The sequence below is a fragment of the Halichoerus grypus genome, chromosome 4 (genome assembly GCF_964656455.1).
Source record: "Halichoerus grypus chromosome 4, mHalGry1.hap1.1, whole genome shotgun sequence".
Lineage (NCBI taxonomy): Eukaryota > Metazoa > Chordata > Mammalia > Carnivora > Phocidae > Halichoerus > Halichoerus grypus.
The window spans coordinates 143,670,779-143,689,503 of record NC_135715.1 but is presented as its reverse complement, the minus strand read 5'-3'; the positions used below and the strand labels follow the sequence as shown (position 1 = coordinate 143,689,503).

Below are 18,725 nucleotides of genomic sequence, written 5' to 3'. Positions count from 1 at the left end.
TTCTTTGATGAAATACACAAGCCTTTGGTGGTATCTGAATTTGGCCAACTTTTGATTATCGCTAACAAAGTTGGTTTATCTGGTAGAAATTCTGCTCTGCTTATGTCACATGGGCTGCAAAAGTCTGTGTCCGTGGGTGGCAGTGACCTGAACATGAAGGAGGGGACGATAAAATGGTGACAAAACTTTACGTGGCAGAGTGACCTCCTGTTCATTTCTAGAAGTGCTTTGGAGCTTGTGTTTTAGGCTTTGCAAGTGGCTTTTGTGTTGCATTAGGAATGTAACACCCTGTGTCAGAGATTTGGGTGTGTTTTTTTCAATGTTCCTAAGTTATTTCTTTTGGTGACCGGTCTGCTCACGCGTTGGAAAAAAATAATTTGTAATCAGCCATTAAAGGAAACAATTGGGAAGCTAGCTTCAGCTATTTCTGATATGTTTTCTGATTCAAATAAATGAGTCGATTTGGTTTACAAGGTATGTGAATTAGTATCAGTCATTATCTTTTGTGCAGGAAATTAGCTTCCTAATTCCAAATCTGGCCCCTGCCCCCCGTCACACTCCCGTCCATAGCCCTGTGTCTCTCCCGTGCTCTACTCCCTGCACAGAGGTCTCTGGCAAGTTCTTGAAATACCCCAGAGCCTTTGCAATGACTGTTTCTTCAGCCAGAGATTCTCCTCACAGCTCTCTGCAAGGCCAATTCCTCCTTGCCTGGGAAGTCTGTTGCTTAACTTTAATTTGAAAAACAGCACTTAATTAACTCAATTTAATTTTCACATGGACCTTTTAAGGTATATACTATTGTTATTCTCATTTATGTAAGAAAACCGAGGCAGAAGACACTTATGTGACTTTGCCCCAAATCCCATAACTAGTAAGTGAAGGAGCTAGAATTGACTCTTTCTCTCCAAATGCAGTGCTCGAAAGCCTTATGGTAGGTAGCCGCACAAGGAGGCCCTCCTTGACCACTACGAGTAACGTCCTCCGTCCTGTCTTTCCCGATGAGGGCCCAGTCTAGTGCCTTCGATGTGGTATCACTAGTCCATAATCAATGATATTTACTTATTCCTTTTTTCTGTTTTCCACATGGGTAGCCTATGGTCCATAAAAGTTAGGACATGGTCTGTTGTGTTTTCCAGTATATCCTCAGCTCCTACCACAGTGTTGAGCATGTAAGAGGCACTCAGTAAATATTTGTTTAATGAAATAACTACTTAGTGAGTCACATTATTTCCTCCACCTCTGCTATTAGAAATAAAAGAAATACCATTCTCATGTCTTCATCTGACTCTGTAACTCACATTTTCCCATAAGTCTGATCTTAGTTGAAAAGAAATCTGTTCCCAGGCTTTGGTAGCTCCATACAGCCATGACGAGGGCCATGTCCTATAGTCACACGCCCCCCTCCCCCCCACTCAGAATGGCCCTGTGCTTAATTAAATCCTCTACTATCATCATCTCGAAATTCTTAAAAATTTTTGAGCCAGGGGCCTCATTTTTATTTTGCATGGGGCCCTGCAATTATGTAGCTAGTCCTGGCCATTACAGAGGGCCTTTGTAATACATTATTGTCACTCGATAAAGAACATAACACAACACAAGACCCAGATGGCAATACTGAAATATTGTCAAACCCATCTAACTGGAGACTTCAGATGCCTGGAATTACCCTTCTCTAGGGACAAATTATACTCAAGATATTGACCCTGAAGCACTATAAGACATAAATCCCTAACCCATAAGCTCTTTGAAAACAGGAACAATATGTATCTTATTGTCATCATTTTCTCAGAGCTAACATGTCCCTGGCAGAGTGTAGGTGCTTTAAAATTATTTAATGAGTATAGTTTTGAATGAATGAATGAATGAATGAATACTTAAACTCCACTTTGAATGTATTTATTCAGAAAGGAAAACAAATAAACATATATATTTTCAGCGATGGAAGGCAGAGAAGAGGCAAGCAAGACCTGGGATCCCTCCTGTGTGCCAGGCATTTTACATGGATTATCCAATTTCCTCCTGCAACAACCTTCCTAACTAGAAATGATGACCCTCGTTTTATACACATGTATAAAGGATCACACAGCTTCTAAGCACTAGAGTCAAAACTATTCTGATTCTTTACCCAACATTTTTCCCACTGCACACTAGCACCTCCTATTATACTCTTTCAAAAATTTTTGAAAAAAATTGAGTTGAAGTATTCATCGTCAATGAACCCAAAAATCCAATTGACCAAAACACTCTCTCTTCCAAGAAAGTTTTAACTAAAATAAACAACAATAAACCGCAAACATCAACCTATCACCTGGAACCTATTTGTCATAAACTGGTGAAAGAAAACTGTCAGAATTGGCTTAGGGACTAAAAGTGCTCCCTTCCTAATAAACTTTCTGGCACTGTGCTCTTCTGAAGATTTTGTTGCACAGGGACAGTAAACTTTAGCTGCATATAAAATTCTCAATGTGCGTTTCTGGAATTGAGGAATAATATCTGAGTCCTATCACTGGAAAAGATAGAACCAAGGTTTGAATACAGACAGCCGGTTTTAGCAAATTAAAACCACAGATCATTTTGATAGTATCATTTCCAAGGGGTAGTTGTGTAGAGTACACACATTTTAAGTAAAGCAACTACTGCCAAATTTATTTTATTTATAACATTGCATGTTTGGTTTCTATTTCCAATGCAGTGGTGAACTAGATAAACTTAAAGAAATATCTCATGGTAAAAACAACTAAAAATGTGGGGCGGAATATTGCTAACAAGAAATTGACAGAGACAGTGCTTCTAGAACTATCTCCCTGTCTCCTTGCTTGTAACAAATATTAAAAAGCATGTTGCTTTCAACAAAAAAAGAAGAAAGAAAGAAAGAAAGAAAGAAAGAAAGAAAGAAAGAAAGAAAGAAAGAAAGAAAGGAAGGAAGGAAGGAAGAAAGAAGGAAAGAAAAGCTGATACCCTCAGAACTTATCCAAATAAAGATCAAACAGAAATTGAGAGAGATAAGGAAACTTTGGAGATAGAATCTCTCTGGAGGGCATCTGCTTACGTTTGCTGGAGTCCTGGGTTTGCAGACTGAATTGACTACCACACTGGGTTTACACTAGAAATGCAAATTTGATTCTACATTTATTTATTTATTTTTAAGATTTTTATTTATTTGACAGAGAGAGACACAGCGAGAGAGGGAACACAAGCAGGGGGAGTGGGAGAGGGAGAAGCAGACTCCTGCTGAGCAGGGAGCCTGATGCGGGGCTCAATCCCAGGACCCTGAGATCATGACCTGAGCCAAAATCAAGACTTAGACACTTAACGACTGAGCCACCCAGGCGCCCCTTGATTCTACATTTAAAAATTCTGTTAATGCAACTTACCTTATTAAGGATCAAAAGATAAAAATCTAAGATCTCAAGAGATACAGAAAGAACATTCCAGAAAATTCAGTATCTATTCATGATAAAAATTATTAAAATTAAAGCTTAATCTACTATTTCCATTTTCCCACTTTTCTTGCCTTCAGTTTTACTGCTTGAGTTGTTTCTTTTTTCCATTGCAATTCATTTCCTTGATGGTTTGAAATATTTACTCTTTATTCCTTTCATTTTCGTGATTAATTAGAAAATTTTAAATGCATAATCAATAGTAGATAACAATGAAGTTAATAACTTCACCCTTCCACAAAATAATACAAAACCTTATAAAACTTTGTCTCTGATATTTTTAAAAGCTTCTAAAATACAGACTTTATATTTAATAATTAAAATTTAAAACATGTCCTTGAAATCCAAGAATATGAGGAGTATTGCTTTTTAATGTCGTTTTCAAAAATCAAACTAGTGTAGGAAGACTCTCTCAAGGTCTCCTCCATGCATGCATAGCTCCTCAGCAAGCTGGAGATATGTGGAGAGCTATCTCAGACCTTCCACGGCTCTCTAATTGCTAGGATTTTTCTGTGAAATGCTGCTCATCTACCAGTTACCTAAACTTGGACTGCAGCCTCAGGCTTGCAAAGCTGTGAGTTTCCCCCCATTTTTTCTAAACTAAACCCATGCTTTACATTGTAGAAACCAGGGTCTTTAGCCCTCTGCTCCTATTCCAAATTGAGCCTACCACCTCTAGCAGGAAAACTGGTTTCTGCTGCCATTCTCAGGTCAGGGTTGGCAGGGAGGTTGGGAGTAGCTCTGGGCAAAAAGTTCAGATTCCTGGGACACCTGGGTGGTTCAGTTGGTTGAGTGGCTGACTCTTGGTTTCTGCTCAGATCATGATCTCAGGGCCCTGGGATTGAGCCCCACGTCAGGCTCCGTGCTCAGTTCAGTGGGGAGTCTGCTTGAGGAGTCTCTATCTCCCTCTCCTCAGCCCTCTCTCTGCTTGTACACTCTCTCTCTCTCTCTTTAAAATACATACATCTTTAAAAAAAAAACGGATCACAGATTCCTTCTGTTCTTACCTTTTGCTCATGTGCATCAGAAGACATGAACAAAACATTCAGTCTAGCACTATTCTTGAGAGCAAAAAAACTGAAAACAACAGCAAGATGGATTCACAATCTGTGGTATATTCATATTATGGAAAAGCACACAACTGTTAAGATAAATGAACTTTAGGGGCACCCGGGTGGCTCAGTCATTAAGTGTCTGCCTTCAGCTCAGGTCATGATCCCTGAGTCCTGGGATCGAGCCCCGCATCGGGCTCCCTGCTCGGCGGGAGGCCTGCTTCTCCCTCTCCCACTCCCCCTGCTTGTGTTCCCTCTCTCGCTGTCTCTCTCTCTGTCAAATAAATAAATAAAATCTTTAAAAAAAAAAAAAGATAAATGAACTTTAATGTGTGAGTCCCAACAGGGATGGAAGACACAAATACTATTGAGCGAAATACACAAGCAGCTTCAGTATAGCAAGATGCCATTTATAGAGAAATTTTTAAAACCTATAAACTAACCAAAAGATTTTAGAAGACACTTAGCTTCATACCTAGAACTGTTAAAGAAGCATGTCTCTTTAGAGCTAGCCCCCAAATGACAAACATAAGTATTGGTTCTCCCCTGAGGCAAAAGAGTTACTTTGGTAAGCCACTTGATGGTTTGGTTTGTGTTTAGACACAAAAATTACAAATTGAACCAGATCCACCAAGTCCACCTTGATCAGAACAAAACCACAAATCAATCCCAGATCTATTTTCTTTCCCATCTTCTCAAAGAGGATGTGTATTTGAGAAAAAAACAAGTTATGTCCCAAAATGGAATCAGGGTGTTGGGGGTGGGGGGGTGTCAGACTGAAATGGAAAGCAGTATGTTTCTTATTGTACTGGGTAACTTTCTGATTTATTTGATGTTGATTCAAACCCCAAAATACTAGGGTTCAAAGGCAAGTAACAAGTGAGGAAAGGAGGCAGCGTGGGAACCAAGGCGCCATAAGATTTGCCCATTGCGCACCAGTAACAGCTGTTTAGAACCAGAAGGAAACCTAGTGCTAGCTGAAGGCAAGCTTGACATTAAAATATGCATTAAAATTGTCAAACACACAAGTGTTTTCTAGTCTCTTTTGGGAGCTTATTTCCTACATAAATGCTCTGGAGTGTTCAGTATGATATCATTCATTTGAAATTTTTAAGACCCGCTTTTTCTTTAGTAGCTCGTAAGATCCACCAAAATGGAAAACAAATTAAGATTTTGGTTAGAATTACTTTGATATCAATTTGGAGAGAATTATCTTTATGATGGCGAGTCTTCCTATTCATATATATCTTATATGTCTTCTTCCATGTTTCTCAGAAAGTTTACTTTTACTTCATAGTAATAATAATGGTGATGGAAATATACTTGTTAGATGCCTGGCATCACATTAAGCATATTATATACCATGTAATCACTGTTTATCCTTAATAATAATTTATTTCAAAATGTTGAATATATCTTGTTGGATTTTCCATCAGTATTTTATATTTTTTTGTTATTTTTGCAAATGGCTATTTCTCGCTGGTGTATAGAAGTACAATTTGCTTTTGAATACTGATCTTCTGCAAATAATGACAGTTTTTTTTATTTCCCAAATGTACACCTTTAATGATTGTTTTTCTTGAATCAACTCCATTAGCAAGTTTATCCAGAATCATCTGAAATGGAAGCGGTGATAGCATTTGGCTTGTCTCTAAATTTAGAAGGAAGGTGTTTCATGTTTCATCATTAAATGTGGTATTTCCTAATTTTGTTTGATCTGCTCTTTATGAGGTTACGTTTCCATCAATAATTTGTTAAGAAAATGTATTTTTTTATTTTTTTAATTTAAATACAAGTTAGTTAACATATAATGTAGTATTGGTTTCAGAGAAAATGCATTTTACATGGAACATTTAGTTTTATCAACTGTCTTTTCTGTGGCTTTTAAAATAGTTCAATAATTTTTTTTGATTGGTTCATATAATGATTTATATTAATAGGTTTTCTAATGTTGAACCACCTTATATTCCTTGATTAGGCCCAACTAATTGTGATGTATTAACTTTTTAAAATTTATGTATTACTTTTGCTGATTTAAAAAAAAATCTATATTTATGATGAGATTAGCCTGCAATTTTCCTTTCTCATACTTGTAGTTCTGGTATTAAGGATACACTAGCCTCAGAAAATGAGTTGGAGTTTTTAAATTCTTTTTTTTTTTTAAGATTTTTTAATTTATTTATTCATTTGAGAGAGACAGAGAGACAGAGAGAGCATAAGCAGAGGGAGCAGCAGAGGGAGAAAGAGAAGCAGACTCCCTGCTGAGCAGGGAGCCTGATCTGGGGTTCATTCCCAGGACCCTGGGATCATGACCTGAGCCAAAGGCAGATGCTTAACCGACTGAGCCACCCAGGCGTCCGGAGTTTTTAAATTCTTGAGAGTTTGTGAGCCTTAAATTGACATTGAATGTTTGGCAGAATTTACTTTCAAAAACCATGCAAGCCTACTGTTTTCTTTGTGGGATAATTTTCATCTGCTGATTCAATTTTCTTAATAGTTATAGAGGACTAATTAAGTTGTTTACTTTTTAGTTTTTTTAAAAAATATATTGTGAAATATACCACAAAAGAACATATAAAAACATACATGTACTATTTGTAAATATTTGTACTATATGTAAATAACACAGCCTACAAACAATAGCATGCTGACAAGTTTAACAACCGGCTCAAAAAAAGTGTATACACACACATATATACAGGTTTATCGTGACTGTTACTGATAGAAAGGATGTGTAGCACATAATTTAAAAGTAACAATAAAATATACAGTAGCCTTTGTTGTGAATTCTGTGTAGGTAATTGGTTCTCACAGAATACTTTCACTGATTTTTGCCAAACTCTGTGTCTTTGGTCCACTTATGGTTGCAACTGACAAATGTAAGTTGTTCACATATGATCGATATTTTCATTTATATCAAGGAGTAAGATGAAATATAAAAAACATATGTCAGAACTTAGAAAACATAGAAGGCGTATGTCGCCCTCACTTGTTCATTGAAAATGCAAATGACTTCTTGGTCATTTGATTGGATAATGGTTTTTGAATACTGGAAAAAAAATTTCTTCAAATTTCTGTGCTATTTACAATGTAGCCGTTATAGACATGAAACACTTTTAAATTTAATCTCTATTTTTTAAATCATTATCTCCACCACTGTAGACAACAGTGAAACAAGAAATGAAGCCCTGATTCACAAAGTTTGATGCATCCATGGTGCAAATATTCCCACCATGGCCAGTTTCAAGCTATCAGTATGAAGTCTCTGACCATGGGAGCTGGGAAAAGATGTGCACATAAGATATTTGCATCATACAGATTTGGTGGATATAATTAACCTCAAGACCTAGATAATGAAAAAATGGGTCAAAATAATTACGAAAAGATTTTTAGATATTTATCACCTTTGTTTTAAATACAATATATTTAATTGTAAGTTTCTATAATTTTATTTTTAAGAATGACTAGATTTAACAATTTCATGATAATTATTTCTCTTTCTTTTTTGTTTCTTAGCTGTTACTCCTCTTTGTGTAACTGTAAACAATACATAGTTTAGTTTTGCATGTTTTGGTGTAAATGATATCATGCGTGATACATTCTTTAAGGAATATCTTTCTACTCAGTGCCATGTTTTCTGAGCTTTATCCATGATGAGGCAAGTCGCTATTATCTGTCTCATCAGGGAATTTTTGGATCTTGATAGAAAACAGATTTTTTAAAAAAAATTTAAAAAGAATATTAAGTAGTTAGGTTTTTTAAATAATATATTTATAATATATCCATTTCTTAGCCCATAAATCAGGTGCACAAATAATATAACTTCTGTTATTTCTCTGTGACAAAACATAGTGTCTAGCTGAAGGCCCCATGCTACATGCTTGAAGCAAACAGAAGCTTGTCATTCAAGTGTTTTAACTGAAGCAGAGTAAGCCTATTCCACTTAGGGTTCTTAACCTCCTTTTCTTCTTCTTTTTTAGATGCCATCGAAGTTCCTAATGTGATGTTAACCTTGGGATAACCACCTTGCTTGACTTCTGTTCTTTCCCTTTCATCTCTTTAGACATACCCCGCCCCATCTGCTTCTCGCTATTACCACCTCCTGCCTCTGACACTTGACCCCCTGTTTCAACCACTGTAGGCCACCAAACCTTCACCATCCCCCTTTTGCTTGATCTCTCATTCTCCTTTTCTCCTAATGCTTCTGAGACCTGATCGTTAAGCATCACACCCAAACCAGCTACACAGCAGGACTTTCCCTCCCACATGCCTACATCACTCTGTGGTATATCTCTGTGCTTTTATCCCGTAGATCTCTATTAGGGTTCTGGACCCATTGTTTTTTTCTTATTTGCCAGCAATCCCTATCAGTCCCTAACAGTGCTCCTAACAATTCTACATCTGCTGCTTAGAGACAATAAAAATAGATTGTTTTTCAACAACAACAACTTGTCCATATTACTTTGTATTGAATTACTTTAAAAGGTTATGTTTTTTCAATATTTATTCGTAAAATGTTTGTTATTCCTTCCCGTTATCTTTTTAATGAATCAAAACTCATCATGTAGACAAAATTATAACTTTTAAACTCTCAGGACTAAATCCTAAGCATCTTTTTGAGAAAATAGATGCATACTGTTTAGATTTCAGAAGGGACAATTAATCAAATGGAGGGAAGCAAAGTCTTTCAGATAAAAAACTAGAGCTCACTCTGGGGGCATCTGGGTGGCTCAGTCAGTTAAGCGGCTGACTTAAGCTCAGGTCATGATCCCGGGGTCCTGGGATGAGCCCTGCTTCAGCTCCATGTGCTGTGGGGAGTCTGCTTGTCCCTCTCCCTCTCCCTCTGCCCCTTACACTGCTCATGCTCGCTCTCTCTCTCCCAAATAAAGAAAATCTTACAAAGAAAAAACAAAACAACTAGAGCTCGCTCTCATTTTCTCTCTAATCATGGTTCAAAAACACAACAGCTTAAATGAGATCTTACTAGTAATTTTTAAATTGTATATTTCAAATTATTAGTAAATTAAATTATATATTATGCATTTAGTTTATTCTTATTTCCAATTTAATCTCTTTAGCTGACATTCTATGTTATATTATCAGTACAGTAGAGCAGAAGTATAACAGATATAATGGAACAGAATTATGAAGTTTTAAGAGGTGGTATTCACCAAAGTCACTTACCCCCAGGAGAGCTTGCATACAGTTGGAACAGTGAATATGTGCTTATTCATTCACTCGTTCATTTATTATAAAGGCAGAACTCAATAGTTTTCAACCCTGGCAGCCTATTAGCATCCTCTGGGCTATCTTATTTTTTAAAAGTTCAATATGGCTTATCTCTAGTTTACAGAAGTAGGTCAAAATAGAACACTTTTGTGCATTTAAATGAATGCAGAGGACATGGAGGGGGGAGAGCAGGAAATTAATCAGTTTATGGTCAAGACAAGCCAAGTACAGATTAGAATCAGAGCCAGCTTCACCCTGGCAAGCTGTACTCAGGAAACAACAGCATGTACCTTGGTAACGCTATCCCTTAAAATATCTGTGTCTTAGGTCACATATCTCCTCTGGAACATTTGCCTTCTGCCCCTCTGCTTTCATCCTTGTTCTTTCTTCCTCATGGAATTCACTTCTTGGGCCCCCTCCTCCACTTTGCTGCTTAAAATCCTACCTATCTTCCAAAACTCTGCTAAACTGCCTTTTCCAAGAAGCCTATCCCTTAGTTATGTAAGCATAGCTGTCTTATTCAGACTCCAGTTGGGGTATTTATCACATTCTGACTTGCATTCTCAAAATGGGAAGAGAAAAGTGCATTCAAAAGGGGCCTACCAAAAGCAGTGTTTGGAATACGAGTGGGAATGGAGAGGACTTTCAGGATATGTTTCCAATTGCACATGTCTCCTGGAGATTCCAACATTCCCCTTTGGAGGTGTGCACCATCTCTCCACCTAGCGAGAGCCACTGTATATTATGAGATATTGTGATTTGAGTGTGTCGCAGATATTAAAGCTGTGGAGCCTGACAAAAAGTTGAGAACTACTAACGAGGTCACTACAAAAATATTTACAGAGGCCTACTATGTGCAAAACAAAAGCCGATAGGATTTTTGAAGAAGAGAACTAATGGAATATTCCACTTTAGATCTCCAGTGGTTCCTGCTCAAGGCCAGATAAGAACTTGGTCAGTATCGGGTAGAGGAGAATTGACTCCATTTTATGAAGGTCTGAATTTAGTGGTGAGACCCTATAAATGAAATATTACCCACTATGTTGTACCATATATTTTTTGTTAGCTAAAAGATCTAAAAAGAGTGGCACCTGGGTGGCTCAGTTGTTAAGCGTCTGCCTTCGGCTCAGGTCATGATCCCAGGGTCCTGGGATCGAGCCCCGCTTCGGGCTCCCTGCTCCATGGGAAGCCTGCTTCTCCCTCTCCCAGTCCCCCTGCTTGTGTTCCCTCTCTCACTGTGTCTCTCTCTGTCAAATAAATAAATAAAATCTTAAAAAAAAAAAAAAGATCTAAAAAGAGAAAATAAAAAGCTGATAAATGGAAAAAGGGAAAACTAAATGGGGGGATGGTCCCCAAAAGCCTCTTCTCTTGCACAGTATCTATACTTGCTCTGTTTTCAGACACCCAAAACCTACTCACTTGCTCTAATTTTACTTAGATGAGCAATATGAACAATCACTGCAAGAGTTCACAGGAGTTTTGTAGCCTCTGAAAACTCTGGGATGAACAATGTGACAGTGGAAATCTGGGGGGTAGGGAAAATAATGGTGGGGACGAAAGTAGTGGATTGGATGTTGCACTGTTGAGCAGAGGTGATGGGGGCAGAATAAGATCAAAGCCATGGGCAGGAAGTAGGGACCAGCTCTCTGAGACTGTTCTCTCCTTCTGGTGCTACTCTTTTCTGGCAATTGTTACCAGAATTTCTAACTAGAACTTCGGGGTGTCACACTGCTAAAACACTGGCCTAGGTTCAAGACTTTGTCATAGTCCCCCAAAAATTCCAAGTTCCAAGGACATTGGAAGCTTTGTCGTCTTAACAATATACCTCCGAGCAAAATGTAAATCTGTTTGTCATCACTCACCTCTATTCCTTCTCCAAAACCTTTTAGTCTCATATTCCTCTTGATTCACAATCTCAACTCCTCTCTTTCCCCTCTTGGCCACTAAAATCCCCTCCGTTGTACAGAACAATTTAGCTCTGGCCTCAAATCTAACCCATTTAACAAAACAAAAGCCTGATTAATGGTCTAAAATGACATCTCTAGTTCTTCACGCATGCCTAGGCATGTCTGGAATGATCATGATTTGGTTAGTTATTTTCAACTTCGTTAGAATCCCTATAAAAAGCTTTATCTCCTATCATCATCAGGACATTTTTAAAAAACTTAATCACTGTACCTATGACCTATCTTTGTAATCAGAAAATCATCATAAGAGTTACTAAGTTAGATATTTTCTTATTTTTTCACATTTTATAATTTATTTGAAATGTACTGAATATGTAATAATATTTTAGTCAAACAGAATTATTTAAAATCATATCTTGCTAGAAAATTCATAGATTTTCTCAACAGGAAAAAGAAAATTTTTAAAAATAGGTTTTGTATCATTGCTTGAAAAATTAAAACACAAAACTAAAAGATTTTCCCACCAGAAATAAAGGAGATAATTAAAACTGATGGGAAAGTATTAAAATATTTTTAAAAGATCAAATTTACATTATGATTAACATGACATTTTAATAGACTGTGATAGGTTCACTAATTAAACCTTATGTATTGTTATTTGTATTTGAAATATCTTAAAATGCAGTATTGTGTATTACAGTATGTATGAAAGTGGATGTTTGTAATCTTGTTGGTCTTAATGCTAAATAGAATGCAGAATCCTTTTCTACTAAGTACACATTTACTTGTCAGGCTATACCGAGTTCTGTCATGGTCTCTATCCTATTTAATCAGCCAAACAGCCCTATGATTTAGGTACTATCACCATTTTACCAACGTGAAAACTGAGGTCTGCGGAGGCGAGTTAGTTACCCAAATCACAGGTTTGCACACATATTACAAATGAATCTTGCTCATTCCTTTTCACAGTTTAATATAGTACACAAAAAACAGCATCATGGTAGTAGTAAATCCAGAAAGAGAAAACAACTTCTTCTGAAAACTTACCTCAGAGAGCAGCATAATTGCTTCATCAAATCTACTTCTGTTTAGTCTCAACACAACTGATCCCATAAGCTTTCAAGTGTGTGTGTTATATCCCATAGATATTATTTTAAAAAGTTGAAAATTATGAATTTGGGAGGGAATTTTACATCATTTATATATCTTCCCATGGATCATTTACACAAACATTTATTACAGCAACCTCACAAGGTCAGAATTACAGTCTGATAAAACTGTAGCTCAGAGAATTTAAGTTGTTGAAATCCATACAATTAGTCTTTGAAAAGGCTGGGATTTGTGCCTAGTGTGTCTAAATTCAAAGCCAGTAACCTTCTGGATAGTTTCTGGATCATCTTCTAGAAGTTAGTTATGACAGGTTAGTTTATTTACATTTTCTAAATTTTCTTACAGAAGTCTTGCCCAAACTATTCGCTGATGGCGGAACTGTAACAGCAGCAGAATTTAGGGGCATTTTGGAGCACCGGGTGGCTCAGTTGGTTAAGCGTCTGACTCTTGGTTTTGGCTTGGGTGTGATCTCGGGGTCGTGAGATTGAGCCTGTGTAGGGCTCCGTGCTCAGCGCAGAGTCTGCTTGTCCCTCTCCCTACCCCTCTGCTCCTCCCCCTGCTCGCTCGCTCTCTTTCTCTCTCTCTAAATAAATAAAGTCTTAAAAAAAAAGAATTTGGGGGCATTTTAAGTGATACTGTTCGAGTGTGTGAACTCCCCACTTGTATTTACATGGACAATAGAAGTTGGAAAGAAGGCAGAAGGAGCAGGCTTGCATTCCCTAGTGATTATGGGCTGGCTCAGTGATGAAGAAATGGTTTCTCCACGGGTGCCGGGATGAGGACAAGCATAGATCTGTGCTGGTAGCAACACAAGTAGAAAGATGTGCTCCTTACTCAATTTGGAAATAAAGCTGATTTATCTTTTGAGATTGTATCCATAGTTGGATATAGTCAGATATATGAAATTATTCCCAGAAGGTTCCACTGATCCTCTCCATCCAAGGCATGCCTCTTGTTCTTTCTATTTGGTCTAGGGCACTCTAACAGATGGTCCTTATTGAGTATTACAAATCATTTTTTTTTTCTTTCTCAAGCACTATTTCATTGTTACACTTAACAATTTTAACTCATTCTGTCTTTACCATCATTTTAGTTGGATCACTCAGAACTTATGACATATATTGGTTCATACACAGTGTATCCTACATTTATATACAAATGAATAAATATAAGTAATTCCTATGGTAAAATTTTCAGTATCTATGTTTCAGTGTATTTTTTCAGTGTCCAATATTCTTTTCCTTAAAAATGTATTTCTGTAACTCTCCTAAAGATTTAGTCAATATAAAGGCTTGTGAATAGTAAAGGGAAGAAACTTAACTTCCAATGATTTAAAAATTGCTCTGAAACCCATATTCAGCCAAAAATGTCCTCCTATACTTTACCATAATGTTTATGAGTTTACCAAATGCTTATGAGTTTAAGAAATTACTTATTTTTTTTAAAGGTTTTATTTATTTATTTGTCAGAGAGAAAGCGCACAAGCAGGGGGAGTGGGAGAGGGAGAAGCAGGCTTCCCGCGGAGCAGGGAGCCCGATGTGGGGCTTGATCCCAGGACCCTGGGAGCATGACCTGAGCCAAAGGCAGACGCTTAACTGACTGAGCCACCCAGGTGTCCCTAAAGAAATTACTTATGGTATTTATATTAAATTATAAAAAGTAGGATTATATTGTGCATGACTATAACTTACGAGAGACACGCAAAAGAAAAGTTTAATGATTTTCTTGATGCTTTCTCAGTAGATTAAGGAATGATAGAATGTAATCATACCTAAAAGTCAAGTCATAACCTATTTAAGAGCATTGGTCCTCTAACTCTGTATCTCTACAAAGAATTCGATATTTTGTTAGGATTATCAAAATATATTACTAGAAAAAAGGCAAAAGGGCAGGAAGTACGATTATATTTTTATTTTTAAAATAAGTCACAGATTCCATATTATTTCTTTATATAATATGGTCCTACATCCTAATACTTGTATACTATTTGCTAGTAGACAATATTAATATCCTGCAAGATAGCCTCTTATTTGATTCTGAGGGTGTCTACTCTATTTGAAATCAACTAGAATTGAGCTCCTGAGAATCCAGGCTTTTTAGGCAACAAATCAAATGGTGAAAAAAATGTTGAATTAGGAAAAAAAAAAAAACATCATTTCAAGACCACTATTGATGAATACAAAAATCACAAAAGGTTTTAGGAGCAAAAGTAAAATATATTGAAAATTAAGAAAAAAATCAATTGGGACATCTGGGTGGCTCAGTTGGTTAAGCATCTGCCTGGGATGGGTCCTGGGATCGAGCCCGCATTGAGCTCCTTGCTCAGAGGGGAGCCTGCTTCTCCCTTTCCCTCTGCCTGCCGCTCCCCCTGCTTGTGCTCTCTCTCTCTCTGACAAATAAATAAAACCTTTTAAAAAAAAGAAATCAATTATATTTACCCTCATAATTTTTCCACCATAATTCCTACAAACATGGATAATTACAAATGCCAAGTATAATTTAGTTTTTCACAACTTTTTAATAATATTGTCTCAAGGTTTTTTAAATAAGTACCCTTTTTTTCAAAAGCAAAAACCAGTTCATACCAGTGTTCAGTTTTCCTGATCAGTAAACCTCCTTAAGTAAAACCTCATGCGTGATGGCAGCTCTAGTTTGACCAAAAAACTTGGAGATTTCAATCTACTTGCTGGAAATCTGCCTGGCCCCATGAGAGAAAAGGAATCCATTTTTGCAGATTGCACAATTGGTATCACTGACCACAAAAGCCACAAATTCCTTAATTGACCTGGTTGAACTGCTATGGCCACGCCGGCATCTTTATGCTTTCAAATATCTAAATGGCATTTTGTAGCATTTCTCTTCACTAGAATGATATGGTGTCAATTAATTTTCTTTGAGCATCTAATCACTTATTGTGTCATTTCTGCAATAAAGCTTATATTTTCACTTTGGAGGTCCCTTTTCTAAAACATCAAAAAGGTAATGTGACTTTCATAAACTTTATCTTTTACATCAATTCTACCATTTTTCTGAACAAATTCTGTAATAGTTCTCTGCCACTAAAAAAAAAAGATTGATAAAAATTTAAGGGACAGATATCCTTGGAAAGGTATTTTTATTATAGTAGAAGTGAACAGCAGGAGTAAAATGGCTCCATATACTGTTCTTTTGTGGGATTTGAGAATGACTTGTCCAATATATAATTCAGTTTATAAGTTTAGCCAAGTTATTTTCCCCCTGAAAAACCTGTCTTTTTAAGAGCTGCTGTTATATACCTTCTTTACTGTGATTCCCTAACAGTTGACTTAATGGTTAATTGTAGTAGACTAGTAGAAACACCCCAATAATTAATTAGCTGAGACTGGCTTTGTGTCTAATACCAAAGAACATATTTTCACAAAGAAGTTTATTTATTCTTTTTTTTTTTTTAAAGATTTATTTATTTATTTGAGAGAGCGAGAATGAGAGAGAGTACATGAGAGGGGGGAGGGTCAGAGGGAGAAGCAGGCTCCTCGCTGAGCAGGGAGCCCGATGCGGGACCCGATCCCGGGACTCCAGGATCATGACCTGAGCCGAAGGCAGTTGCTTAACCAACTGAGCCACCCACGCGCCCAGAAGTTTATTTATTCTTATTCTCTGTCTCTGCCTTAGGAAAAAAAAAAAACCTATCATTTACCGTCAGATTTAATTTCAAAGATAAGGCATAAACTCATACTAAGGAAAGAAAAAAACATAGCAGCTATTAAATAAACTTTACCCAGGAAGGCTGCATAGTGTAGTGTTAGGACCTAGAACTCTGGACCTAGACTATCTCTTCAATCCTGGTCCCATCACTTACTTGCTGTGTAACATTGAGCAAGTTATTTTATCTCTCTGTTTCAGTTTGCTGATTTTTAAAGTGAGGATCGTAAAAATTGTGTCTATCTCAAGAGCTGTTGTGAAGATTAGATGAGTCAATACATGTGAAGTATTTAGAATTTAGTGCTTTCTGCAGTAATTCTTATTCTCTCCTGGGCTCACATATGTGCCTTCAAACTACATGGAGATCTTATAGAAGGCTTCCTTAAGGAAGTATATTATAGAAGAACACTACTTGATCACAATAATTTTGATATGAGATAAAGCAATGGAATATTTCATGAGAAAATATGCAATGGATCAATTCCATCAATTGAGTGGATGTATTGTAAATTGATCTTGACTCTTCTATCACCTTTCCATTCTTAATTAGTCCATCAAAATTGCCTGGAAAGTATCTCTTCAAAGTATCTCTCAAGTTCATCCAGTTTTCTGAAGGAGTGAGTGAAGGAATGGAAGTGGCTTATTCCGAATGACGGATATAGCTGCCCAATTTGTAGAGCTGAAAATGAACAACCTTTATCTAAATGATTTCTGTCAAGGATTCTGCCACTTAAGATACTTGCCTTTATTTTTTCTTGGCATAGAATCCTTTAGGAAAAAAACAACAACAACAAATTTTAAAAAGAGTATTCTGTACACCTAAGTGCTCTCAAAAGGAAAAGATTTTAGGTAATCCAGCAAACTTAGTTTATAGCAATTCACTTACTTTCCAAAAGAATATTTTACCGTCTTAGCTTTTATCCTTAAAGTATGCCTAAATTTAGACCAAATACAGTCCAAACTCTTTAGTTCTGACTTTACTCCTTCTGGGACTTCTGTTCATACTTTGGCTAATATAATGTTCCCTTGTTAACTATAGGAATGTAGGGAATTCTCAGAAATCATGAAAAAAAGACATAGCTGAAATATTTGACCTTTCTTTCATATATTTAATTTCTATGAAGAAATTATGAAAAAATGAAGGTAAATAAAAATGATCCAAGGGATCTCTTCAGGTAGGATTTAATACATAAGCCTTCAAGAAGAAATGGTGAAAATCTTCAAGAATCTAATGTCGAAACTTCATTTCCGTAACCTCTTTGAAGCCCAACATAGGCTCATTCTTTAGCAAGATAACTGGTAGTGAGTGATGTTGGAAGTCTTGACTAATTTTGATTTGTATCAGAACACTTTTGTGGAAATAAAGAGGTATTCAGGACAAAGACCCATTCAATAATATTAACTCATGGGACTCATTCAGAAGGGTCCTATGTTCCCAAATCACCCTTCCATCTTGGGCTAGGCTTCTTTAAAACATGCTGAGCAAGTCTGCTGATTAAAGAAAATCCAGAGACTGGTAAGAAATAGAAATCTCATCAAATAAGAAGTTCAACAAGAATAAGATAATAGTTTTGATGTTAGTAATGTAGAAATAATAGAGCACCCATGATTTATTTTAAATAAATTCACCTCCATCATGAGAGTAATCCTGTTATATGAGTCTTGATAGATTAAAGATTGCATCACTCCCCACAATCCTGGCTAAATGTTGTAGATCAATAAAGTGCTGTGTGACTAATTGCTTAAAGTGCTTTTATTTTAAAGCATGGATTTACAATTTATAAGCATACTGTAATAGGAACAACTTGCATTACGACCAAGAGAAGCAATTTATTCCACTACAACTTTTAAAAACTCTAAGTAGATGAGACACTCTCCACACATCCCTTCAAATAGCCTCTCCTCACAGCCAGCCTAAGTTAGATGGGAGGATGTACATAGAGGAAAAAAATATCATGGAAGGCATTTTTAAAGAGCACTAACCCTTCTCATCCCAGGTTAAAGGATAGCTGGATATGTGAAACTAGCTTCTATTTTGGCTGATTTTTGAACCTTAGTCAAGATAACTACCAACTAAGCCCTCTGAGATTTGTGACTTAAAGCTAAATAAGATGGAAGAAATAATTATTTGTTTGGGGTTTAGTTTTCCCCAATTCAACCAGTCTACAAATTTGTCAAACAACATTTACATTCTATTATTAGGAACATCTAAAGACTCCTAGAATTTTAGATTCTGCATACCACCAGTATTCACCAAATCTGCTTTCTGTAGCAGGTAACTACTTGCTAACAATTATATATTCAGC

General features: G+C 36.6%; 1 protein-coding gene and 1 long non-coding RNA gene across 7 annotated transcripts in view; one reads left to right on the top strand and one right to left on the bottom strand.

Moving 5' to 3' along the window:
- The window catches only part of LOC118528025 (uncharacterized), a 45,519-nt gene extending 35,735 nt beyond the window's left edge, over positions 1-9,784 (bottom strand). Inside the window, exon 1 of the long non-coding RNA XR_013447251.1 lies at positions 9,677-9,784. This is a non-coding gene — a long non-coding RNA (uncharacterized LOC118528025). The remainder of the gene's footprint in view (positions 1-9,676) is intronic.
- PDE1A (phosphodiesterase 1A) overlaps positions 1-18,725 on the top strand; it is a 323,167-nt gene that overhangs the window by 294,717 nt on the left and 9,725 nt on the right. Inside the window, exon 15 of one of the 6 annotated variants that reach the window (XM_078071075.1) lies at positions 8,473-8,940. The exons of the other annotated variants lie outside the window; for them this stretch is intronic. Coding sequence (XP_077927201.1) covers positions 8,473-8,513 — 41 coding nt within the window. The 3' untranslated portion in view covers positions 8,514-8,940. Of the gene's footprint in view, positions 1-8,472; positions 8,941-18,725 lie in introns of those variants that run through there. 6 annotated transcript variants of the gene reach the window in all.